This window comes from Pinus tabuliformis, chromosome 1_2 (assembly GCF_031772625.1).
Source record: "Pinus tabuliformis cultivar Carrire ecotype Pingquan chromosome 1_2, CPIR1, whole genome shotgun sequence".
In the NCBI taxonomy this organism is placed as follows: Eukaryota; Viridiplantae; Streptophyta; class Pinopsida; order Pinales; family Pinaceae; genus Pinus; species Pinus tabuliformis.
Window position 1 is genome coordinate 1241908958 of NC_142298.1, and position 27991 is coordinate 1241936948.

The window sequence follows — 27991 nt, forward strand, 5'->3', positions numbered from 1 at the left end:
CCATCTCCTTTCTTCGGGTAGGAGCAATGAATCTTCTTTAAAAAACTGCTGTTATGTGAGCTATAAGGTATAGTAGCATCTGATTCTTTTCATGGTTATTTTGTATTGAATTGATATGGATGCATCAATAATAAGTACAGTTGATTTGTTTTTATTCATTATTTTCTAAATGGCACATATCTCTTTCTTCTTGAAAGGCAGTGAAAAAGAAACAAATAGATGTAGAGAATAGAGATCTATTGTGCTATTATAATTTCCATCAAAACTTTTCCATTAGGTAGGTTTGGGAGTCTATGGTTATTTGATTGCACTTGAAATAAAGCAAGTGAATGTAAAACACCTCATGATTCAGAAGGTTTAAACTGAGCTTTCAATACCTTGTTTTTGATGCAGTGCATAAAGTCAAGATCATGCCAGATATGCCATCCAGATGCAGTTTTCAGTCTTGTAGGTCATCCTTTCTAAATATGGAGTCCCTACGCTCTCGATCTTCAAATTTACAGTCCACAGTTTTGGCTGGATGGGAAGCAGTGAGAAAAATTCGTGTTAGACCCCATCCTCCTCTGCGTGCCACATATTCTCAACGTGGTCTTGCTTATGTGCAAGCTAGTGCAGAATACATACGAGAGGTGTCTACCCTTATAAAATCAGGGGCAACATCACTTTGCAACAGCACATCAAATGAAATGACACAAGGTGTGACTTATCTTCTATAACTTTGTAGAGGTTTTAGACCATCTTTGTCCATGTCTCGCTATTAAGAAAAAATATTCAGTCACATAGCACAATTTGAACCTCTCCGTTACAGGGATGTAGGTTATTAACAAAATTGTGTTTGTTGATTTCTTTAAATTGTCATGTAGTTCAGAAAATGCAAATTCTTTCACAATTTTGGGTGAAACTATTGTGGATTCATCACATTCAAGCTCTAGTAAACTTAAGATTTGCAAGATTTGGAAATCCAAGTGGGTCCTGCAAAAATTTCTAAGGGGTCTTGCCATGCAGTGAATTCAACTTCCATTCTAGAAAATGTATGCACTTATTTAATACACTAGTTTGATTGAGGGAGATAAATGAACGTCTGCTAACATAATTATTTTTTGCAAAGGCATTCCTTGGAAAGGAGACACGTTCCATCTCTGTTTCTGAAGATTTGTTTGGAATCTCTTGTGCTAACAATCTCAATTCTTTGGCCGCTGAGGGAGTTTGGAAATATTGATCAACACAGTTGCTACACATATTGTCAAATAAATATGTAAAAATATAGCACTCACTTCAGATAATTTTATATATGGAAGCCTGCAAAAATGATTCGAAGCAATTTTATAAGTAAACTAAAGGTTGGTGTTGAGTCTACATCTGTGGCTTGTCTTGGAAATTGTTGAAGACCAATTCAAAAGATATGACAGGCCCCTCTAGCATATTAAGACTATTCATTGTGGTGATCAATCGTAGGCTACTCTTCCACATTTTTGTGGTGCAATCTAATCCATAAAGGCTTATCTCTATAAGTAAGAGTTTCATTGGATGATTTGAATGTGTTTTTTATGCTTTTGAGGAAAATGGAATAGTGGAATTCAGACCCACGTCCTCACCATAATATTTTTTTTTTTATCTCAGAAACAATGATGCCAGTGAATGTTCCCAGTGTAATATTGTTTTTAGAAGTTCTTTGTTGTGCTTTATAATATTTTATCTGTCCTTCTTTTAACATAGTTGTCATATGAATTGCAAAAATATTATTATAGGTCCCTTTAATATAGTTGTCATAGGAATGACAACATTGTTAATATATATTTTTTCATAATAATTGGTTTGGGAAGTTGAGAAGTGCTTTATAGTATTTTTATCTGTCTTTCTTTTAACATAGTTTTCATATGAATTCCAGAAATATTATTATAGGTCTCTTTAATATAAATGTCATAGGAATGGCAACATTGTTAATATATTTTCTTCATAGTAATTGGTTTGGCAAGTTGAGGAGACTCAAGACTGAAACTTGAAAAAAAACCTTAAAATAATATACAAAAACATGTTCACATGAACAACAATTAAATGGATAATGGGGATAACGGATAACCTGTGACATGACATTAACTATAACTCATTATCATCCACCCTTGCTTTCAACAATGTTGATTCACATGTTTCTATTCTTCTACACACTATTATTATTTACAAAGTATCCATATTCGAAATACAGAACTAATACTTTCAACGGTAACTCATTATCATCCACCCCTGCTCTCAACAATGTCCATTTAGTTATTTTTCTACACACTACTATTATTTACAAAATATCCTTACTCATAATACAAATAACTAAAAATATCAAGTGTAAATCATTATTATCCATCCTTACTTTCAACAATGTCTACACACTTTATCGTTATTCTTCCACACTTTATGGCATACACACTTTATCGTTATTCTTCCACACTTTATGCCTTGCGGCGTTTCCTTTGCAACCTCAGATGAAAACGTTAGTTTAATTTTATATTAAACATTATAATAAATATATTTACCTTTGAATTTTCGTTCGAGGAAAGTGTCGATACATCACGCAGACTGCTCTCTTATCCGCCTCGTATGGACTAGAAAATTTTGAGCATTTCACCTTGCGAAATGCAGTGTTAATCTCTGCGAGTATCCAGATTACCAATATTTTGAAAAAAGTTGGTACGTTCTTCCCTAGTTTCTCAAGGCTTTACCAATCTCTGTCAACGGAAAATAATCTCTGTCGATGGAAAATAACTTCCATTCAATAATATAGAGTATTTTTAACACAGCAATCTCCGCAAGTTAAATTGTTCTCTATGTTATTTAAAAGTTTTTGTTGTCCGTTATCGTTTCTTCATTTCAGTGAATCCAATCAGCCCACCAGTAGCTTTTGCACATTTACCCGATAATCAGCCTACCAGTAGCTTTTGCACATTTACCCGATAATCTTGACATGTAGTCCACTAAAACCCTGCAAAATCCACACATTATTATCTGAAGCAGAAATTGTTTGGAAATCTTGCAAATAATGAAGTATTCATCAAATATAACATATTTCATGAGATTTATGGGGCAATTCATTATATTTGGGTTCTAATACATAGAATCTGGGCGACATCCGTTGTCAAAACCTTAAGTTCTGCCGTTTTTTGAAACATGTATCAAGGTTTACAGTCTAATTAATATTCTTGAGCATCCAAATGCAAATTTTAGGTCTCCATGACTTTTTTGGGCAATGATTTTTATTTTGAGCTAGTGAGGTTCAGGCTAAAATACAGCTTGGTAATTATTAGGTACTGCCACTCTCCCCGTTGATTGGGAGGTTTGTACTCGCTGCTTATGAATTTCCTATTGTGCTGGTTCACCTGCTCATTTTTTTTTTCTCATAGCAGTCTCGCATTACTCACAACTTTACGAGCATTTGCTGAAAATATTGCCTGGAAAATAGGCTTAAAATATTTGTTGTTTCTCTTTAAAAGGCTTAAAGTATGGACCATAGGAGCCACTCATCTCCACCCTTTTCAAATGTTAGTATTTTTTTTAGTTTATATATCAGCAAGTCGTCATCAGTTCCTTGCTTGATACATTTTTTTGTGCTATATGTCATAGCTTGAAGACGTCCTTATTTCATGATTTTTAACCGCTGTGAAGCGCATTAATAGATACTTGGTGCTCAAACCTGATTTACTGTTTGTACAGGTTATTTGGAATTAAAGTTTACACTTTTTCTTGGTGAATATGATATGAATGCAGAAATAAAGTGGAGATTGAGAGGAGGTTCTTAATCTCTAATTGTGGCTATTATGGCCGCTTCTTCAGCAGTGTGGTCAATCAATCCAGGTTTGATTCTTAGTATCAGAAATTCGGCACTGAATAAGTAGTATTCAATTGCTGACAAAAAATAATGATATTTATGTGTCTCTTCTGCAGATAGTGTTCTGCATCATAATGCACATCATTCATTAGGCTTACAATTGTCAAGGCAAAAGTTTCCAGTAAGTTGTTGTATTTCTTCAAGGGAAAAATTTGTACTTTTGGTGGCTTTAAACATCCACATTTTAACTTTTTGGCTGGACATTGCAGGGGAATCTACCGAACAATATGATATATTCATTGCCTTTAAAAGATCCAGTGCAATTGTTTGTACGATTGACTAATTATCCTGTAAGAAAGAAGAAGAACAGATTGGTTGTATCAGCAGGATGGCGGCCAGGGGGTGAAAGAATAAATGGTCCCATTGAATTCCCCCCTTATGATTCTTATATAGACTCTAATACCGGTGAACCGGTGCCGGCTATGGGTGCCCGTTCAAGTATACCTAATAAGGAGTTTTGGTCTGAAGACACAGTTCTTCGTGTGAGGTCTGCACAAGCATCTTTGCCTTTAGACAAGTCTGTCTCTTCATCACATCCTTCTTTTGGCCAACAGCCAGGAAGCAGGAGGAAGAAGTTCAAGAAGCATGCATCAATGACAGAATCTTCAGCTGGAGAAACTGTTGACAATGAATCTACTCTGGAAGATGCAGATTATTCATCTGATGAAGCAGAAGACACATCAATGCCATATGTTATTCGGGAACCAGAAACAAATGAGACAGTTGATGCTGAAGAATTGGCAAGGAAATATGGAGAGCCTCATTCCTTTGTTCGCCAAACGAAAGCGAAAAATCCACAGGAAGGGAAACTGCCAAATGAAGATCTGTGGTGGAACTGGCGTAAGCCCCCAATAGGCAAGGAAACATGGTCAGAATGGCAAAAAAGAGCACCCGATGTAGATACGGTATAGATTTTGGAATTACACTGCTTTCCATAATGGGAAATCTTTTTTTGGATAAGCTTGGTGTTTTCATAACCTTTGTTTTATTTTCCTTGAGTGACGTCTATGATAAAATTGGAATAAATCTATTTGCAGAAGTCTTTCCCTGGGATTCTACCATTGTTATCAATAACATTCTATCTTAACCCCCGGGGCTTTGTTTAAATTTCATTTGTCTAGAAACTTTTCCATCTAGTAATTCAGCGAAATAGAGGGAATGGGGGAGAAGATCATGTTTTTTTCGGTTAAATTTCTTCTTAAATTATTCATGAAGTTCAACAAATAAAGTTGGATATAAGAAAGATTCCGAGTGGCAAAACTGCTCCTATTTGCAGGTCATGGCCATGGCAATGGCAGAGGCTGGGCAGATAAAACTATATGGAGAAAAACCAACAGTTGCCGAGGCTGCTCTTGCACGAGCACGGAAAACTGTTTTGAAGGAAGAAAGGTACTCTCTTGTGGGCTTGCTTTTTATTTTCTGTTCGTGTTACTTGCTGCATTTTGAATATAACTAATATTTTGAGGTCTTTATCTCCTTTTTTACAGCCAGAAGAAGTCAAAGGGCAATGGCATTTGATTTTCAAGACTATATGTTGCATGAAAACTAGAAAGTGGGTATGGAATGCTAAGATACAAAGTCTATCTCTGATTCTGTTTTCACCTTGTTACCGTCCTTGTTACCACAAAATCTAGCAGCCTAGCACAAAGCTTTACTAGGCACTCTATTTCCAGGGCAACAACAAGATCAACCACCACTGTCACTTTAGTGGCTGTCCTCCTGTTGTTTTGTGGATGGATATTATCCCCACAAGGGAGTCTTCCCCAGCAGGTCTCAGAGATTAAGTAACTCAAGGATTCCCAGCGAAATACCCTCTAAGGAATCTGTTAATTTAGACACCCCATAAATGTATTCAATAAGGAAGGTTCCGAGTTAAAATGAGATAGCGAGTTCAAAGAACCTATTGCTAAGTTTAGAGGGCTGAAATAAGTCCCGGAGATGGTCAAATAGATTCCAAGCACATGCCACTATCAATTAAATAATTGCTGTTATAAATTAGGGTTTGGGATAGACACTTTACAATGTGGAAATGTTATGACAACAATGATAAATAGCCCACAAATGGTGATTATCAATAAATTAACAAATGATATTAGATAAGTAAAGAAGAGAAAGGCTTAAACAAAGTTTTAAATGGCTGAAAATACAAAAAACGGCTAGGAAACCCTGGAGGTCAGCCCTAAAATCTGAAAATTGCATAAAATGGTAAATTTTTCTTTTCAATTTAGTAGATGTAAACTCTAGTTATAGGACATCAACATGTAAGGTGATTCAAGCTATTTAATGCAGATTTTACTAAACCCTAACCCTAGTTTACCATGAAAGAGAAAAATAAGGTAAATTTCATGAGATCGACACACAAAGTCTAGTGCCTTTTACCTTGGATGGAGAGGGAAGAGAGAAAGGAACTTCTCAATATAACCCTAGTGAACTTCACTAAGAGGAGATTTAAAATCAATGAATGCACCTTTAGTTTCCTTGATGGATATTTGGTGACAAATCTTTCATAGGGAGATGTTAGAGTTCATAAATGATAAAAGATACAACATGTCATGAAGACTTCATAAAACACAAAGTCTACAACACTAGCAAAATGAAAGAAAATATGTTGATGTGAGTAGCTTTGGAAGTTCTTCTACATCAGTTTGGTGTCTTAGCATGTGGAAGACATTATTTGCCTCTGTGAGTGATTTATGTCTTCTTTCCTAAGTCTAACTTAGGAAAAGTACAATAATTAAAGTAAATTAATTATTGTGGACTAAATTAATTAAATGCCTAATTACTAAAAGTAGAGGATATTAGCTTTCCAACGTATTTTTAAGGTTTTTTGGCTTCATAGGTAGTGGGTACCATGATAATTATAGATTTTTGAACACAGGCTGAAAGCTGAAGAAGAAAGGAAAGCAGAGATAGGTCCACTGGCATACTATAAAGAATGGGTGAAGGCTTGGAAAAGAGATACTTCTAAAGAAGCTGTGCAGAAGCATTTTGATGAGACTGGTGAGGATGAGGACCTACAGCTTCTTAATATGTTTCTATATCAAACAGAGAGAGAATATCGCATAATGATGGGCACAGATACACGCATTCGTCGTGATCCATTAACAATGCGCATGCGACCGGAACTTAAGAAAGCAGGTACTTTAAAATTTTTGTTTCTGATATGCAAGTTGAGTAAGCAAGTTTAAGCATTATCTATTAGCAATATGCTGCCTTTGGAACTGATCATAAGATATAATCAATTTGCCAATGGTCAAATAACAATTATAGAATTAGCATAGTCTAGTGGTCATATCATTGTATTATTAGGTGTTCGTATTAGATAATAAAGTGTTTGAGGACACGTTGTGATAATGTCTCGTCATTTAATAGAGGCAGTGGACACTCATTGTGCCAATTACGTATTGATATATCTCAACTCAATGAGGCTGGTACAACTATTGCCTTCCATAGGAGATGTAAGTTTTTATCTCATTTTCATATTGAACAATAGCAAAACTCTCTCCCTCTTTCAATATGACTTTTCACTGTGCGTGTGCATATTCTTAGATGGTATTGGAGAGAAGGTTCATCAACTTACGAGAGAATTAATACCTGATTTTAGGCATGTAAGTCTATCAACACTTTGTTTTGGGGCATTTGGGTAAGTCATGGTGAATATTGGGAATAATAGGAATACAAACGTAGGACTAGGCTAGGGAATTAAGACAAATGACACTCTGCAAATTCGCAAAACGTCAGCTTGGTGATGGGTAATTAAAATACACTGTAAGCTTATATTTGCGTCAATGATTCATGGAGTGAATTATGGCTTCGGAAATAATTGATTATTATGAATTTGAGGTAAGTGGCATGTTTCTTTTAAATATATATTGGAGTTGAAAAAAGGAGTGACGGGCAATGATAATGGAGGTACATATGAGTAGGGTATTAGTATGGGCATATAGGAGATCGGTACAGATGCACATAGTAAGGTTATCACTGTCTAGGAAGGCAGGCATGCATGTTTATTAGCAGGTATGTCAGGAAGGGTATAGATGCACAATCTTTTAAGGGGTTGGGTACAATAGGTTTAACAAGTGTAGCAGGAATGACAAGTGTAGGAAAAGGTACGGATGACTAGTAGTTGGCTCAAGGGGTTTTGGCGTCAAAAGAATCATGCCATGCGATTGGTGGGCAGCTTGGGATCCCTTGTGGTGAGGAGCAATGTTTTTTTTTGAGGGGGCAAAATTTGAGATTTTGAGGGTAGGGATGTCTATTGGAGGCAAAGCAATTCTAGGGAGTGGTTTCTTGTAGAGTATCTTACCCTTAGCAATTTCGAAAAGCAAAGTTAGGTGCAAGCTGTGGTTCATTTTTTGAATGCTTAATATACAAATTACAGGTAATTCCGTTGCTAGTTTGTAGAAGTCTAGGGAGGAGTTGTTTTGGAATGGATCCAAACAAATGAATGGGTATAAGTCTCAGTAATTGCAAGTTAATTTGGTAAATAATAAAGATTGGCAAACTTTGTAAAACAATGCCTATGTAAAGTTTAGTAAAGACAAATATGGGAATGTGAGAGGAAAATATAGAATTAAATGTAATAAGAAAAAATGAATAAGAGAGTAGGCTGAGGAATGGGAAGTGAAGGGGATTGCTGTTGGCCTTCCTGCTACCCCACAACTCTTCCTTTTTCCTCCTCTAGTCTCGTTCTCAATGGGTCTTTTGGCCAAGAAGAGGTGGACAAGGGTAGGAACAACATTTTAACCAAAGATTTGCTAAAATGAAATAGACTAAGCTCTATTCAAAGTTGGTTTTTGTTAAAATTGGCAACTCGGGCCAAACTCCATGTGGATCACCTTATTTGTGACTACTGATATTTTTCCTAGATTCCTCTCATTGAGAGGAATAGGATTGATATAAAGATCATCCGATTCTGATAAGTATTTATGGAGATATGAATTTATTTTGATTATGGAAAAATTATCAAAGTCGGCCAGCAACTTATGTAGGCTTAGAAGCCCAACAGTCATGTCTATTCAACCTCAACGTTTTACTATAAAAAGAAAAGGTCTTCAAGTCATTTAGACACACACACTCTTCATGTGATCTCCTCTCCACGTCTTTGGGTTTTGGTGGAGGAGAGACACTAAGAGTATACGCTGGCCTAAGTAAAGATGATGCCCTAGCCGCAGTAAAGATGATGCCCTAGCCGCAGTAATGAGGGTTCTATATGCAACTAGAGGAAACTTCTATCCGAAGCATTTAAGTGTGCCCTAGCTGTAGCATTTAAAGGTGCCCTTGACCGCAGTCAATGATGATCTGAGGCAGCAAGGGGAGGCACTTATACGCAGTCTAGAAGAGATTTAATTCCGCTGAGAAAGGAGGTTCTAAATGTAGCTATAAGATGCCCTAAGTCACAGTTAAAGGGAGGCTCAATACACAATCCATGAAGGTATATACGTAGCAACAAGGGAAGGATCTAGCCACCATCTAGCCGCAGTTATCTAAGGACCTAGCTGCTGTCATAATGATGCCTAGCCACAGTCAAGTCTTACAAGGAAATCTGGCCGCAGTTAAAAATGAGACCTGTAACTGTCAAGAGGAGTACCAATACACAGTATGAAGGTGTCCCTAATATGTTGTCCCAAAAGTCCTTATTACGCATCCCTAATTCGCTGTTCAAGGAGGCCATTATATGTTGTCCTAAGATGCCCTAAATCAACATATCCTCTGAGCCTTCATTCACAGCTAAAGAGTGATCATATTTGCTGATTAGAGGAGTCACTCATTCCACAGCAAAGAAACCCTATACGTAGCAAATGAAGAGTCTCCTTATCTGCAGCAAAAGATGGCACCTATTCACAATATAAATTCGGATTGTTGTAGGTGACGGCATAACAATAGAAGGATTGTTTAGTTTGAGTCTGCTTGAAGGAATCTAGAACTATAGCCTAGCTGCTTTGCTAGGCTGCAAGCCATAGCAAGCAGCTAAGGCTGATATACATATTGCAGTATGATGAAGCAACAGAAGTATAGCAGCAGCATGATGTAGCAACATGATGAAGCAACAGAAGTATTGCAGCAGCATGATGTAGCAACAAGGTATTGCAGGTATTGAGTATGCCTTGAGTGTATGATTGGGTGAAAACACAGTGACACGTGCAACTGATAATCAAGTATAGCATAGTAGTCATTAAGTATAGATCAGTGATGGTGCAGCATTGAGTGCAAATCAACAATGAGTACAACATTAGATGCAGATCCGTGATAAGAGCAACTCAATGAGTGGAGCAGCAAAGTGACAAGAGCATCTACACGAAGTGCAACACAGCGAGGTGTAGCATGTAGACAAGATGCAACACTATGATAGGTGAAGGAGTCACCTTGGAGAATCAGTTGAAGCAGCATGTCTTCAACTGATCTCATGTAGATATAATAAGTCAAAGTGTTGACTTCCGTTGTAGATGTACTATCTCTCTCTCTCACTGCTGAATTATTGAAGAACATATAAGAAGAATTGGTCAAGGGTTTCCCCACATTGGGGTTTGTCCCTGGCTAGCGCCACATCTTGTGTCCTCTTGTCTTGGCTTGTCTTCTGCGATTTATGTTTATGTTCTATCTGCAGTTTACTTTAATGATTGCTAATCTGGAAAAGATATTGAGCTAATTGTGAAAATTGAAATAAATTGCTCTAAGCATAGAACATACCTAAAATTAACATGGTATTAGAGCTGAGGTGAAGACAATGCCCAAGCAAGAGTAGAAGAGCAATCATCGAAGACAGTTGGGAAAGAACAAAAGGATCAATGGATTCTTCATCCCTCTTCAAATTCACCAAGGGTGAAGTCGAAGTAGAGAATATTATCAGAATGGCACGACGAAAGTTTCTAATGGCCTACCGAAAGATCACTTCATTGGGAAGTCCAGATCTAAGGGTGGAAGGAAAGGCAGATGCCTTGGTTGCAATAAGTTCGACCATTATGCGAAGGAGTGTCCGAATGACAAAGACACATCTCTTGATGAAGATAACAATCTATCTAGGGATGTCTTCAATGATCAAAGGAATGACAGGTAATGCAGGTCATCGAGGAAATGGCCGACTCTTCAAAGAAAGCAAGGAACCCCATGTATGAAGAATCAAATGTTGTTTTTGATAAGATAAAGAAGCGTTATCTTGTATTGGCCCTCTCCTTCAGATTCTTTGGAAATTTAGCTTATTGATTGTAGTGCTTCAAGGCTTCATCGGATAGAAGGGTGCACTCTTTAATTTGATAGAGATGAAAACAATCGTGGGATTATACTTGGAGCTGATGCCACCTATCTCGGAAAGGGTGTAGGGAATGTTAACTCTCAATTGAATGAGGGTAACTCAATTCATTTACAGAATCTCTTTTATGTACCTGATCGCAAGAAGAACCTGGTGACCATTTTAGCAATGGAAGTCAAAGGTTACGAGGTGGCACTCATCGATGGAAAGGTACGTGTTTGAAAATAGAATTTTCAAAGATGTTTTTTGAGTTCAGGGTTGTATCAAGTTGCATGAAGTCCACTGGGGACCATGTCCATTGACACATAGCACCGGAGGTCTATGAGTTAGATGGTGATAGGGATGCCTGAATTAAAAAAGAGCATGAAAGTACATGTTTGAGATATATCGAAGGAAAATCTTACAAGGGGACCATTCCCCTCATGTAGCACGTCCATAGGTTTGGAACAACCTGAGGGGTTTGAGATTGATGATCAGGAATCTCACGTATATAGGTGGAAGAAAGCCCTCTATGGCTTGAAGCAAAACTTCTCGGGCATAGTATGAGAGGATTGATAGCTGTCAGATGAAGCTAAGATTCACTAAGAGTGAAGCCGATCCAAACCATTGTTTGAAGGTTGTGGATGATAATCTCTCATACCAGCACCTTATGAGGACGATCTATTTCTGACCGGTGCAGATCCTCTCATTTGTAGAAGTAAGAGGGAGTTGGATTTCGGATGTGGAATGATAAACTGCAAGCCTGTGACTATCTCGAGGACCTTAACTTTCAGAAGTTATATGGTAGTGATGTTGGACTAGATTTGGGAAAGGCCTCTGAGTTTCATAAACTCATTCGCGTTGATGTTCTTGGTGAACTTCCGTCCGGACATATGTTTTGCAATTAGCATGGTGACCTCATATTTGGTTGAGCCTCACTGGATTGGTGCCAAGAATCTTTTGAGATATCTTCGGGGCACAATATTTCATGGATTGAGATACACTGCCGGAAATATGACACTGCATTATTATTCGAATGCTGAGTAGGCAGACAGTGGAGGATCTTAAGAGCACTTTTGAGTGCTGATTCTCTTTGGATTCTGCTTCTATATCATGGATGAGCAGGAAGCAGAAGTCGGTTGCTATAAGCATCACCGAGACCAAATACATAGCGACGAGTATAATCTCATGTGAAGCTGCATGGTTGCGGAAGCTCTCAATTGAGCTGTTTGTACACATGATGAATATCACTGCGATTCTCTGTGACAACGAGAGGGGGATTCAATTATTGAGGAATCTCGTATTCGATGATCGCTCCAGTAGATAGACATCAGATACTGCCTTATCCGTGATATGGTAAGTCGATGAATGAGGAGGCTCCATCGCATTGAGACTGTTGTACATGTCACAGAGATTTTATCAAAGCCCTAGGGGAAAGGTCAAATCTGTGAATTTCCCGAACGACTTGAAGTCGTTGAGAGACCTTCTTATAAGGGTCCTGCGTGTTGTATGCATTGAGCTCTTGGGGGCTTGGGGTACTTACTGTAGCAACATACGACCACAGGGTGACTCACTGTCCCCTGGTGGTGCACTATGTACAGGGTGACAGGTTCAACCTTCCCCTGTGATACCCTGTGGCGACTGTTCCATAGGATGATTAGTTCTCCTGTGGCAACTATGGAACAAGATGATTAGTTCTCCTGTAGGCCAGGATGATTAGTTCTCTATGGCATCCATTGGACAGGATGATTCGTTCTCCTGTGGATAGGATGATTAGTTCTCCCGTCGAGGCATCCTACCCATGTAGTGTGGGACTCATGGGAAGTACCTCTCATCTGATCAATGAGCAGGGAAATGAGGATAGGGACCATAGTAGTTCTATCGATGGACGCATCGTTGTTTCTACCGTACTCCCTATGCTAGGATGACCTCCATTGATTTGGAATCAATGGAAATGATCTGGATCAGTATGAGTGGTTTGAGACACTCTTTTGTGATATTGATCTGGGATCAATAAAACTGACTTCGGGTCAGTAAGAGTGATGTGACACACTCTCTTCAGATGAAATTGACTTTGGGTCAGTAGAGAATGGTATGAGATATTCTCGATCAATTCTTCTTCTTCATGGTTCAACAGAGCAGAGCAGAGCTCAGCAGGGCAGAGCTCAGCAGAGCAGTGCAGGACACTGATGGCAGAGATAGTACGGTCAGACATATGGATCAACAGATGGAGTTCTCCCTAGTTGAGAGGGAGTGTTAAAATTGGCAACTAGGGCCAACCTCCATGTGGATCACCTTATTTGTGACTACTAATATTTTTCCTAGATTCCTCTCATCGAGAGGTGTAGGATTGATCTAAAGATCATCTGATTCCGATAAGTATTTATGGAGATATGAATTTATTTTGATTATGGAAAAATTTTCAAAGTCGGCCAACAACTTATGTAGGCTCAAAAGCCCAATAGTCATGTCTATTCAACCTCAACGTTTTACTATAAAAAGAAAAGGTTTATTCGAAGCATTTAAGGGTGCCCTAGCTGTAGCATTTAAAGGTGCCCTTGACCGCAGTCAATGATGATCTGAGGCAGCAAGGGGAGGCATTATACGCAGTCTAGAAGAGACTTAATTCCGCAGAGAAAGGAGCTTCTAAATGCAGCTATAAGATGCCCTAAGTCACAGTTAAAGGGAGGCTCAATATACAATCCATGAAGGTATATACGCAGCAACAAGGGAAGGATCTAGCCACCATCTAGCCGCAGTCATCTAAGGACCTAGCTGCTGTCATAATGATGCCTAGCCGCAGTCAAGTCTTACAAGGAGATCTGGCCGCAGTTAAAAAGGAGACCTGTAATTGTCAAGAGGAGTACCAATGCGCAGTATGAAGGTGTCCCTAATACGTTGTCCCAAAAGTCCTTATTACGCAGCGCTTATTCGCTGTTCAGGGAGGCCATTATACATTGTCCTAAGATGCCCTAAATCAACATATCCTTTGAGCCTTCATTCACAGCTAAAGAGTGATCATATTCACTGATTAGAGGAGTCACTCATTCCACAACAAAGAAACCCTATATGCAGCAAATGAAGTCTGCTTATTTGCAGCAAAAGATGGCACCTATTCACAATATAAATTCGGATTGTTGTAGGTGACAGCATGACAATAGAAGGATTGTTTAGTTTGAGTCTACTTGAAGGAATCTGGAACTATAGCCTAGCTGCTTTGCTAGGCTGCAAGCCATAGTAAGCAACTAAGGCTGATATACATATTGCAGTATGATGAAGCAACAGAAGTATAGCAGCAGCATGATGTAGCAACAAGGTGTTGCAACATGATGAAGCAACATAAGTATTGCAGCAGCATTATGTAGCAACAAGGTATTGCAACATGATGATGTATTGAGTATGCCTTGCGTGTATGATTGGGTGAAAACACAGTGACAAGTGCAACCGATAATCAACTATACCATAGCAGTCATTGAGTACAGATCAGTGATGGTGCAGCATTGAGTGCAGATCAACAATGAGTACAACATTAGATGCAGATCCGTGATAAGAGCAACAAAGTGACGAGCATCTACATGAAGTGCACAACATGGTGCAACACAATGAGGTGCAACATGTAGACAAGATGCAACACTATGATAGGTGAAGGAGTCACCTTGGAGAATCAATTGAAGCAGCATGTCTTCAACTGATCTCATGTAGATATAATAAGTCAAAGTGTTGACTTCCCTTGTAAATGTACTATCTCTCTCTCTCTCTGTTGAATTATTGAAGAACTTATAAGAAGAATTGATCAAGGGTTTCCCCACATTGGGGTTTGTCCTTGGCTAGCGCCTCATCTTGTGTCCTCTTGTCTTGGCTTGTCTTCTGCAATTTATGTTTATGTTCTATCTGCAGTTTACTTTAATGCTGATGTGATTGCTAATCTGGAAAAGTTATTGAGCTAACTGTGAAAATTGAAATAAATTGCTCTAAGCATAGAACATACCTAAAATTAACAGTTTTCCCGTTTAGGTTTCTAGGGTAAATTTCTGAGTTTCCAGGGTGAATTTATGACTTTCCAGGAATCAGAGGCAAAAAGGATACAAGAGATAGAGCCAAAACATGGGCAGATCAACTGTGGGGCAAGTCGAGACAACCACTAATTGCATGCAGGCGGGACAAAAAGAGTGTCGACAACAAACTGCGTGCACGGGTGCCGCCAACAACTTAGTTAGTCTGCAAGGAAGCAAGGTGAGCTAGACGACAATCATGAAAGTTGTGTTAAATCGCTAGGAGTGGTGTAAGGGAAACTAATTGGTTGTAGCCACCGCTGCAACTAGTAGCTACAAAGTGACATGACTCAATAGAGGGGCTGCAAACTGGGTCAACAATGCACAATTCGAATGCACATTGTGGTGTCATTTTCTAGGTTGTCCAGTTGGTTAGCAAGGAGTAGTCGTAGCGATAGAGCACAAGGGCATAGGTGGGGCATGTTGTTGCAGAGTAGAGGTGCAACACCAATTGCCCAAAGTACTTGCAATCGTTGACAGTGGAACTGCTAGGGGGCGTGTGGTAGCTGATAGAAATGATGCAAGTGGTGTAGCTGTCGGCTAAGGCAAATAGATACTATTTGGGCTGTTGTGGTTAGTATGAGAGAATGTGTAGTCAGAGTAGAAGGCAGGGCCTTGCAGTAGGCAACAATTGGTTTCAATTATCTAGCAGCTTGGGTTGAGTTTTTATAGTGTGGGTTGTGGGGTTTGAGCTAATGTTGCAAAAGTCTGACTTGGGAATGAATTGGCAAGGGTTCGAAATTGAAAAAGTAAAAGTTGGGAGAAAATCGAAAAAATTGGGAAAAACATGACAAAATTAAAAAAGTACAAAAATATTCATTTTTTAAATTATTTTTTTAGCATCTAAAGTATCCATAACATCAGATAAATGCGTTGCCACATAAATATGAAAATTAATCTAATATACAAGATGTATAAGAAGTCTAGTGCTACATCACATGTCGACAATGAATAAAGTCTTGAACCCTGAGTCTTGACTCACCCTCAAGAGTCAAAATATCATTAAAAATTATAATAAATATATCTCATCATCATGAGTCATCTACATGTCATAAACTAGTGAGTCTCTGAGTTCCTCTGCCCCTTTTACGAGAATAGGGAATGGCTTTTCTCCTAGAGGAAGAAGGCCCTGCCGTTGGGGTTAGAAATGGATTCTGATGTCCTCTAGAAATGAAAATAGGAGGTCATCTCTGTCCTTTGTTGTTTCCCATAATGATGTCACCTCCTCCTGCTCCCGCTTCACCACTTATTCTTGCTCCTCCTCCTCCTCCTCTTTTTCGGCCTCCTTTGCAGCTACTACCTCCTCTAATGCCTCTACCTCTAACTAGTAAAGGACCGATTCCATGACAGGCCTCTTGGTCTCAACCCTCCATGCAACAACGATGTCAATATGATCCAATCAGATGGCTTTCATGTCAGGGGTTTCTGAAGTTGTCTCACCCACATTTGAAGACATAAACAATGTCATTAAGGCATTGAGACTCCATCAGGGTCATAAATTTTAAATTAGTAATTAGATAATTTAAATATAAAAAATAAAAAATTATAATTTATAATGAATTCAAAAATTTAATTTGAATTCTTTTAACCCATTATGCTTCTTGGTGTGTATTTTGTTAAATACACTCTATTTGTGTTTGCATCCAAAAGAACTGCATGTTTGGCTGAGCACTCTATTGCCCACCAAAAGTGGGGACCCCTAAGAGAGCTTTTCTCCAACTCATCTTCTTCTAGTTCGCAGCCAATAGCCCAAAAGAGCCACCTTGTAGCTGATGTGATTTTCCACTTTATCTCCGCTCCTTGCATCAATTGTATGTCACCTTGCCCATCAGTCAAGAGCATATGTTAGAAGGTGTGCTATCCAATCCAAAAGGTATGTTTTTCATTGTGCAATCAAGAGCTTATGCTTGTTTTTCATTTGGGGTTTTTGGGCATGGATTATTGGGTGACTTGGAAGAAGGAAGCGCTTTGACTGTGGTTTTGTTCCCTCACCTTAAATGGAGGGTTAATCTTCAATCCTAGTCTTTTTGGATCTCCCCTATTGGCCTTAGGAAGGGCACTACTTAGGAAACCTCGATTTTGGTAGCGTGGTCCTTGTTACTCGCCACCTGTGGGTGACACTTGTAGGAGAAATTTTCTCCTAGATTGCCTTCAACATATAGCCAACAACCCCTTGCAGTCGCTAGGTAGCTCGATGTGCCACCATTTCCGCCACTTGAGCCAACCATTATGCACCCTCACCCATCTGTCATGATTGTATGTTTGAAGGCGGGCCTTCCAATGTCGAAGGTATGGCTTTCATTATGTAGTTGGGTATTTTTGCTTACTTATCATGGACACTTCTAGGCATGGATTAGTGGGGGGATTCAACGGAAAGAATGGGCTTGGTTTGTACTCTTGTTCCCTTGTCTAACTTGGTGGTTAACCTTGTATCCTAGTCCCGTGGGATCTCCTTTATTAGCCACTAGCTTTAGGAGTAGCACTACATGGGAAATCCCGATTTTGGTCATGTGGTCCCACTTCCTGACACCACATACATCACTCCCCTTCACTCATTATAATCCCTTTTCACATATTTCCCATCTAGGTACACATTTGTCCATTGGGTCCATAAGGGGTTAGCCTCCCCCTCCCCTTCATTCATTTTAATCCCTTTTCACATATTTCCCATCTAGGTACACATTTGTCCATTGGGTCCATAAGGATTAGCCTCCCCTTCCCCTTGTCCATACATTGGGTCAAGCTTGGAACTCTGCCCCAGAGGTTGATGCAGCTAAAAAAAAGTTAAAAGCATAATTTGGCCACTTTCAACAGGAAATGTACCATTAAATGCAAAAGATCGCTGGGACATACAAATTTAGCACATGGGCAAAAACCATCATGAGCTCTACCCCTATCGTCATGGCCATCACCTTGGTCCTAGGGTCCCTCATATTGCCCCCTACATCATTAAGCAACTCATGATTGTCCCAACCCCGGTGGGCGATGAACTACCCAACCTTAAGAGGGTATCACTACTATATCTTACACATCATGCTCTCATTTCCTGGATCCCTGAGCAGTTATAAAAGAGAAATCAATAAAAGGAAAAGGCATATGAAGAAGGGTGGAAAAACAAAGGCAAGGGTAACTCATGTACCATGATTTCTCCTTCCTGCACCCATGCAACTAAGTGTGGGCCTCCCTCATCATAGCTACCCTTGTACCATGGCATGTGGCTTGGAGCCTTCCCCAATGCCCCACTAAGTTTCATCATTATATCACATGACACCTACCATAGGATGGATGTACCATGGACTTGTCACTTTCTTAGAGGTTGAAACCACTTAATAGGGTCTTTGATCAACCTCCTTCTTGAACTTGGAGACACTTGTACACTCTAAAGCCCATTATGGAAGGGCATACCACTATGAAGTGCCCACTTGGTTCCATGACTTGTAAGCTCATTTGCTCAATTACATTGATGATTTGTTATACTGAAAGGTGAGGAGACACATTAGATCTTATGTAGGATTGCAAGTGGGTCTTCATCTTGGGGTTTGGACTCCCTATATGGGGTCCAAGCTCTCCAAAGGGTCATATTAGCATTTATAGGGTATGCGTTGAGAGCCACAGGCCTCCATTATAGCAAAGAGTAAATAACGATGCCACGGGATCCTTTAACACTACTCATTGCTAGCTCATGTTCCACTTATTTGATGATGTTGATGCCCTTGGACCACCTTGCCTAACCGACTACACACTTGCACCACACACCTGGCAGTTAGTCCAGGGCCCAAATGGGGTCGTGTTTCACCATGGGAGACAAAGGGAGGGGTTTCATTCTTGTTCTGGCCCTTGTAAAGGGTTACATGCTTGTTCGATTTAGTTGGAGACCCATGAGGATGGTTTTGTGCCCCCCATAGACACTTTGGGGAACCGCAGGTCATTTGCTTGGAGATCAAGGGGCCATCCCCTTCATCACTATTTTTGAAGCCTTTTCATTCATTTTGGCACATGTTGGACTCCATTTGGCCTCCCAATGTGTTAATTTGGTAGCTCAATGACAAATTCCAATCGTGGGAATAGATTCCTCTTTTCAACGGGACCAATTTTGACTTATGAAGCACTTGATTTGGACAAGAGAAAGTGTATTTTTGAATTGAGGCCCACATGTGCACAAAAGGACAGGTCGACCCAAAAATAAATTGGACACCCTTGGATGGCTATAAATACAAGTCAAGTGACCCTCATTTGGAAATGGCATAGGTCTAAGGTTGGTTCGCATGGGTCCGAAATTGCAGGGTCTGAAGCTTGCATGTGTGATTAGGGTTTTTGGTTCCTAGCTGCACGCATGCTACAAGGTATTTTTGGTCGTAACTGTAGGCACACTAGCTCATGCGTGCATTTGGAGGGTTTTAGCTGCACGCGCACACACTCTCTCCATGCGGTTGGAACCTAGGGTTTGAGTTTTACAGTTTAATGCAGAGTTCGACAGTTGACCTCAAGCTTCTGAATTAGGGTTTAGATTATTAGCATTGTTGGGTTTATCTCTAGGATGTTGTTTAGTTGATTATGTTAGATAGTTTTGTGGTTGAAGATACGGATCATTGTACTCTCCCATTGCTAGGAATGTCTTGATTTCTTATATGCAATACTTTCATCAAAGGTAACATCACTACTTCAATTCGTCGCTCTTCCTTGAAGTATACTCTGTAAGCTTTGGATGATGTACTATAACCAACAAAGATGACTGTCATACCTCGAGGGTCCAATTTCTTCCTTTTGTCATTGGAAATGTGTATGTATATAGGAAATCCAAATATTCGAAGATGGTCAACATTTGGCTTCTTTCCTGTAAATGCTTCTTCTGAAGTCATGTCATTGAGAATTTTGTGAGTACTAATATTTTGTATATATGTCGCTGTTACTGTTGCTTCTCCCCATAAGAAATTAGGTAAGTGTTGGTCATGAAGCATGGATTTAATACATTCTTTGATTGATTGTTCTTTCTTTCAGCCACAACATTTTGTTGAGGATTATAGGGAACTATTAACTCCCTTTTGGTTCCTGCTTCCTTACAAAAAGCCACGAGTTCTTTGGAAGTGTATTCTCTATCATTATCAGATCTTAGGATTTTTATCTTCCTTTCTATCAGATTTTCCACTTTCTCGTTGAACTCTTGAAATTTCTCAAACACTTCATCCTTAGACTTGAGAAGATATATCCATGTTTTTCTAGAGTAATCATCAATGAATGTCACATAATACTGATGACCTCCAAGAGACTTTTCTACCATTGGGCCACAAACATTAGAATGTATGAGATCCAAAATTTCATTGGATCTGGTATCAATGCATGCAAAGGGTTTCTTTATATTCTTGCCAAGAGCACATCCCTTATAGATTCCTCCATGTTCTTCTTTCAGCGCAAGGATGCCAGTAACTATATGATTCAATGATGGCAATATCTTATAGTGAAGGTGAGCATACGTTTTGTGCCATAGTTCACAAGGGTTTATCTCTAAATGCACTAGAGCTTGAGGAAGAGGTGTTAGAAGCCTATACAACATCCCCTCACAAATCCCAATTGTCTTAACATCTTCAATACTAGATCCCTTACCCCATACAATGACTTTGCCATCAACAAAAGAAATCCTATCACGTCTATCGTCTAGACAATAAATAGAAAGCAAGTTTTTCTTCAAATCTGGAACATGAATTATATTGTTGAGATGAATGCTTCCACCAGTTTCCAGCTCCAAAGAAGTAGATCCAATCCCTTTAACTGAGTAGCTCTTCTTGTCTCCAAGTTCAATTGAATGAGAAGAGATTCATTTTGATATAGTTTGATGTTGTCCACATTCCCCTATCATATGTCTGGAGGCTCCAGTATCAATTACCCAAACACTATCACCTTCAAAAGTAATTGAGTGCAGAAAAGAAACTTCCATCCATGACCCTTCTTGATAGCTTGGAGATGAATTTCATGATGCAACCTTTGATAGTGACAAAGAGACTCCTAAGAGTCTTGAGACCTTTGATCATGTAGTTTGCCATTGAAGAGAGAGAGAATAGATGACTGCTTCAAGAGTGCCTTCCAACAAGATAGCCAACAACTCTAGCCAAACTTGCCCAGTTCAAAACTTAGGCACTGCAACTCAAAAATTTTTGGCCCTTCAATTTAGATCTGAAATTCCCCCCCCTCAATATTCGGACCCGCAGTTTGTACAATTACTCAAAAATCTCACACGTGTGAGCAAAAGTAGTAAAAAATTCAAGATTTTCCTTCTTTTCTTGGCTTTGTTTCTCTTCCTTGACCTTTGCACCTCTTTTTCTTCTTCTCTTGCTGGGAGATCAAACTTGTGAGTGAAGTGTGTCCAAATGAGGACGAAATCTTTTCCTTTTATAGTATTTCATGAGGTTGAATTAGCCCTCCTCTAGGCCGACTTCTCCTTGGCAGGGCCGACTTGGTCTTGGGGGTCAAAAAGACTTTTCTAGACTCAAAAATAATATTTTTCTTTGTTACAAATTGTTCAAATGGGACTTTGATTCATGACAAAATTTCTAAATAAACCCTAGAAGCATGAAGAACATGTTTGTCTAGAAAAAAAATAATAATTTATTTTTTTCTTTCGTTTGCTTTTACATGGTATATACATTGATACAAGTACAAATACAATTATGAAGACTAAACCTAGTTACATTTTCTAACACAATTGATGTAATCAACATGAAACTCATGAAGAAGTTCATAGGTTCATATTTAAATCCAAGGTTTCATAAAGCCTTGCGTTTGGAAGATGTTAATTACTTTCTATTTAACGTATGATAAATCATCAGGGTAAAGTCTAAATGTAGACCTAGGTGATTGGGGACATGTTATATTCTTGGAAACTAGATTAATAAGCTTTGATAGGAGCAAGTAGTTATCCCAAATCGAGAATGTTGGGTTAATCTTGACTCATTCATTCATGGGTTTACAATTTGTGTCCTACAGGCCCATGGTATTGGGTAACCTATGGTATTAGCGTGTGATTGACTTACAACTCCAAAATGAATGGCAATTGCATGCTTGAGCATGTGATGTTCAAAGAATCCACTTGCTTCATTACTTGCATATCATCTGCACTCTCCATGGCTTCCATCATCAAACCACTCTAGCTTGAGAGTCTAGGTTTTCTTTGCTTGGATACCAAATGTAAAATCCATAGGGATAATAGTAACACCAAGAATCACAAAATGCAGAAGATATTTTTCCCCTAGCAACTCTTTACCAGGAAAACCAACTTTCAAAGATATATTTTCATTCACCTTGACCAATCTGGCCCAGTTATGCAAGGAATTGTTTGTGACATTTTACAATGGAGTTCTTCAAGCCTTTAAATAGACTTTAAATAAACTTCATCACATGCTAAGACCACGGAAAAATACCATGGTTTACCCATTACCATGGGCTTCTAAGCCACAAATGGTAAACCCATCGATGGTCGAGTAAAGATTAACCCAACATTGTGACATTACCACTCTTAGGTCTGATAATGGTGGGGAATTGTCTTCCAAAGAACTCAATAACTTTTGTGATTAACATGGGTTCAAAACACAGTAAGCTACACGTTACACTCCACAACAAAATGGAGTGGTCAAAAGGACGAGCCACACAATCATATAGATGGTCAGCTGTATGATGCAAAGTAGGTGTGTTCCAAATATCTTTTGACCTGAGGTAGTGTTTGCAGTAGTATACTTGCCAAACGAATTTTTGACAATGGCGTTGAAGCAAGAGACTCCAGAAGAAGTATATTTTGAGGGGAAGCCCAATGTATGTGATCTTAAGGTCTTTGGTTTTACTGCTTATGCTTGGATTCTAGAGGAGGAGAGAACCAAGTAAGACTTAAAGAGCAAGAAACTATGATCTTAGACTATAGCGACAGTCATAAAATTTGCAAATTGGTTGATGTAAACACTAATCAGTTGAGATTCAGCCGAGAATTTGTAATTGATGAGGAAGTTGGACCTTTCTATACTTCTTCAGAGATCAACATCACATAATAACACCTGTTGCAACTAAGGATTCAGGGGTCAAGCTTTTGGTAGCTCCACCTAAAGGGGAGGGGGAGGGGAGTGTTGAACAATCTAGGGGAAATCAGTGTAGTGTGATTCTTCGTTACTTGATAACAATTTGTGGAGTCTTTTTACTTAGCTTAATCTTCTTCTTCTTCTTAATGCAATGTGTGTGAACTTCATCAAACTACCACCAAAACATAAGAACAAGATCACAAGATGTTGGCTCTTTGCCAAGGCTAAAACCTCTCTTCTCTTGAGAGGAAAACCCTTTAGTAAGTTTCTCTTATTGAAGCTTCTTATTGATCAATGCCAAACCCTAGACCCCTGACTTGAATATCCTCCAAGCACAAGTCAAGTCCTTCCGACACTTTGTTTCCTCGACACTTCCTCCTTCTGACACTTCGACCTTCTTCTTCCAACACTTTGTTCTTTTTCAATTGTTGATAAACCTTGTTACACTTGCTCTAGAAGAGACACCTTTTGATAAGTCCTTTTCTTGAGATGATCCCTTCCTTCTCTTCACCAACCAATCAACTTGAATGACTGTAATAGGAGGGCTGTTATAACAGCAGAGACAACCTCCTTTTCCTTCGCACGTGTGACTGTAATAGGCTTTAGAACAACCTTATTACCTTTGCTCTTCTTCCTTACTTCTTCGCTTGAGTGGGAGGTACTTTAGGTCTATGCTCTTAGTGCAAAAGATGAAGTTTATGTGACTGTGGTAGAGGGCTTCTATAACAGCAAAGAGACCCTCTCCTTCTTCGCATGTGTGACTATTTTCTACCCTAGAAAACAGTCCTCTCGACTTCGGTTATGTACCCTTCTCCTTCGCTGCCCTTGGAACCCCTTTTCTTCGTCCTTCTTCATTCTTTTCTTGCCTCCTTTTCCTCGCTGATTTCAGAGCTATCTTGGTGCGTTATATTGGAGTGGACAACCTCTATATATAGAGGATTGTCCCTCCTTTTAGGCCGACTAGAAGGTTGACATGTTAACTGTTTGTAGGCCGACTTGTTGTGCAGACTTCAGATGGTTTCTATGGTGGTTTTGCATGCTTGAAGGAGCTTCTTTGATGGTGCCTTTGCATAGGAGGAGGCTTGACTTTGCTTGGAGGTATTCTCTTGACTTTAATACATAATCATACATGGTGTAATGTGACCTTTAAGGTCTTCAACCTTTTTCTTTTGTTTTGACTTACCTATGGCACTTTAACTAGTGCTAGACCTATTTCAATGAGCAAGAAACTCATTGACATATATTATAAAAATAATATTTCTTTTCTTGAATAAGTACAAATATCAAAAGTACATTTATGAAGACCGAACCTAGTTATATTTCCTCCAACACTCTCTCTTAACTTGGGAGGTATTCATACAACATTACAAGGTGTTTGGCTATTATGAATTTATGAAGAATTCACATAAGAGAAACCGGATTTGCAATCCATCTGTTATAACATCATATCAATCATTATTGTCATAGTGCAAGGCCTTGACTAACAGCTCCATCTCTTCATGAGATCATGAGCTACAATGCTGGTGAGACCAATGATTTATAAAAACCTTCATCATTGTCTCTCAAGGTTCATACCCACCCGGGTGTTCTCTGAGTATGACCTTCTAGGACTATTCTTATCTTGGGTTCCCAACTCTCAAAGAATATCGGTCCTCTTGCCTACTCTTGTCTTGGATGCCTTACACATCCTCAAAGAGTATCAAATGCCAGATGATTACGTAATCCTCCCATTCTTTCTTCCCAAGTGAAGACAAGAATGTTGTGTCTATCTTGTGTATACATTTCCATTCATGGCCTTCATCTAGACTTATGACTATTAGTCCTGGTCTAGTGCATGACCCATGAAATGGAAAAACACAATTGTCACTCCTTTGTAATCAGGGGTGATCCAAAAGTCCCTCTTGATCAGGGACCTGTCAGAGCTCTCTCTTAACTAGGGACTCTTTCATTCATCAATAACTTCTTCTTTGTGGGTCCTTCAGCTGCTTGATCTCTTTCCTTTCTTTGATGTCATGACGTCTTTGTTCGAACTTCTTCTAGGTAGGGCACCATCCATTGATCACTTTCCTTCCTGGTTTGTTATGTCATTGCTTCCTTCGTGAAAGTGGCTTTCTTGCCCTAAATCAAGTTTTCTGGTCATCTGACTACTTCCTTTGTCATCTGTCCATGCTTCGGAATACTCTTCTCATGGATGCTTCGTTGTACTTGCTTGTTTACATGCTTCGACCTAGTAGCCCATCACAACTTCATCTTGATATTGCTTCAACATTGCTTTTTCTTTTACTGGATTGTTTCTTCATCACGACATCTTCGTAGAGTAGAATCAATTATCTGCATCTTTTATATCTCCAATGCCTTCATAGGTGTCAAGGGTCCTTCCTTCCTTTGTCAGAGTTGTCCTGCCTTCTTTCGGGAGATATCTTCAAAGTATCTTGTGAGATAGCGATTCTTGGTGATCATGGTGTTCTTCACATGATTGATCTCTTTCTTCATTTTCTTCTTCATAGATAGATGGGTCAAGCATCTTATGCTTCTTATGAGAGCATTTCTTCATTGCTTGTTTCCTGGACTAGTCAACATTCTTCTTGTTTCTTAGTCAACAATCTTTTACTCCTTATGTGAGCATATTCTTTTGTTGACCTTCATTGCATTTTAGTACATGCCTTCGAGCATGTCCTTGATGAAAGAGATTCTTTCATACTTGATCATGTTATAGAACTATTCCCATGACTCAATAATATACAAATGATAACATGACTAAACTTAGATGCATAGATACCTCATCTTGATTCTCCTTTGATCATTTTAGCTTCATTTGGTTGTCCTTGGTGTTGCTCTTCTTGCTTCATCTTAGCTTGCTTGCATATCATATTTTTCTTGAATCCCATGAATGGGATTCCCAATGAGACATCTGCTTCTTATTCATGAATCTTCTTTTGAAGATTCCATCATAGGATCTTGAAGATCCTTACCTTGCAAATGTTTCTTTCCTTTTGATGATGGAGGTCTTCTAAGATTCTTATTCATGACCAATTTTGTTTCATAGTGGATGAGGTTGTATTCTAGGTATGCTCCTTCTACATGAATATCTTGAGCTATACCTATCATGCTCCTATATTCTAGAAGATATTTTTAACCATGCATTTTGTTCTCATTATAAATGCTACTTCTTCATGAGTATCTAGAACTCTATGTACTTCATGCTTTTAGATTCGAGAAGATGTTTCTAGGCATGCAATTTTATTTTATTCCTACATGCTCCTATCCTACTCAAAACCTTGAAAGAAGACCTAAAGTAAAGAGTTTTCCTTAGTCATAGTAGAGATTCGACGGATCTTCCTTCCTTTGCTTTTTTTTCTTCTTTCGCCTCTTGAGTCATGTGAACTACTTTCCTCTTTCTTTTGTTGTTGTTTTCCTTCTTAAGCTCAGGACAATTCCTTTTGTAGTGTCCATATTCTTGGCATCCAAAACATTGGATTTTGGACATGTCTTTGTTGTTTGTTCTTCATGGACCAAATTTTCCATTTTTCTTGGCCATGGTAGCAAATGCTTGCTCCTTTGATCCCACATCTTCCTTTGCTTTAAGTCTAGTTTCCTTTGTCCTGCATAGAGACCATATTTCATTGAGTGTGGTTGCTTCCTTCTTGGCATATATGCTTGATGTGAAGTTGCCCCAATCCTTAGGTAGATCATTAAGTACTACAATTGTCATCGTTCTGTCAGACATGACTTTCCCAAGCTCTTGAAGTTGATCTCTCATTTCAGAAATTTTCATGAAGTAGGGAGCTATTCCTTCCTTTGTTATTTTCATCTTATATAGTTCATTCCTTAGAGATATTACTTCTCCGGTTGTGGATACCAAGAATAGCTCTACTAGCTTATCATAAATTTCTTTTGATGTTTCAAATTTGGAGACATAAGGAATGAGAGAGCCTTTGATTGATTCTATCAGAATCCTTTGAGCCCTTGTCTCATCCTTATTATACTTGGCTAAGGCTTGAGTTTGTTCCTTAGCAGGGATAGTGATGTTCCCTTTAACATGTTCTAGAAGTTCATTTTCCTTGAGAAGTAAATCAGTCCTCTTCTTCCATGCAAGAAAGTTATTGGTACCTACCAATTTGTTGCTTTCCTTGCAAAAAGACATTGATGTATATTCAGAAGGGGACATATACTTACTTGATAGATTTTGAGATGTAGTGGGTTTGCTTTCTCCTTGAAGACTTGATGGCTTGCCTTTCTAGGATCTTGATGTTCTTCAAGTTTCCTTATCCAAGTGGACTTGCTTCAAGTAGACTTCATTAATGGCTTGGCTTGTGGTGTAGGACCCTTCTCGATCTGCTCTTCTTTGTAGGTGCCTTTATGTAAGGCTCTTGTTCTTGCTATGTAGTCTTCCTTGATGAATGATGTGTGGTAGGCCTTCTTTTCCTTGAGTGGATTTGACTTGATGCTTCAACCTTGTAGATGCCTTTCCTTGATGAGTGTTCTTGAGTTGCCCTTTCCTTGATGTGTCACCTTAGCTCTGATACCATGTTGAAGAATGTAAGGCAACTAAGTATAGTGTGATTCTTCGTTACTTGATAACAATTTGTGGAGTCCTTTTGCTTAGCTTAATCTTCTTCTTCTTATTAATGCATGTGTGTGAACTTCATCAAACTGCTAACAAAACATAATAACAAGAACACTAGATGTTGGCTCTCTGCCAGGGCCAAAACCTCTCTTCGTGAGAGGAAAACCCTTTAGTAAGTTTCTCTTATTGAAGCTTCTTATTGATCAATGCCAA

The 27991-nt window shown here is 38.9% G+C and overlaps 1 protein-coding gene across 3 annotated transcripts in view; it reads left to right on the plus strand.

Annotated features, from left to right (window-relative positions):
- The first annotated feature begins 2525 nt into the window (after positions 1-2525).
- Positions 2526-27991, plus strand: part of PTAC12 (plastid transcriptionally active 12) — a 59582-nt gene continuing 34116 nt past the window's right edge. For 2 of the 3 annotated variants that reach the window (XR_016252960.1, XM_089396773.1), the window contains exons 1-6: positions 2526-2679; positions 3700-3840; positions 3931-3995; positions 4084-4779; positions 5151-5263; positions 6753-7012. Coding sequence is in view for 2 of the 3 variants with exons in the window: in XM_089396773.1 (XP_089252899.1) it covers positions 3804-3840; positions 3931-3995; positions 4084-4779; positions 5151-5263; positions 6753-7012 (1171 nt within the window). In the remaining variant the exon portion in view is untranslated. The remainder of the gene's footprint in view (positions 2680-3699; positions 3841-3930; positions 3996-4083; positions 4780-5150; positions 5264-6752; positions 7013-27991) is intronic. The other variant, XM_089396774.1, reaches the window with a different exon arrangement.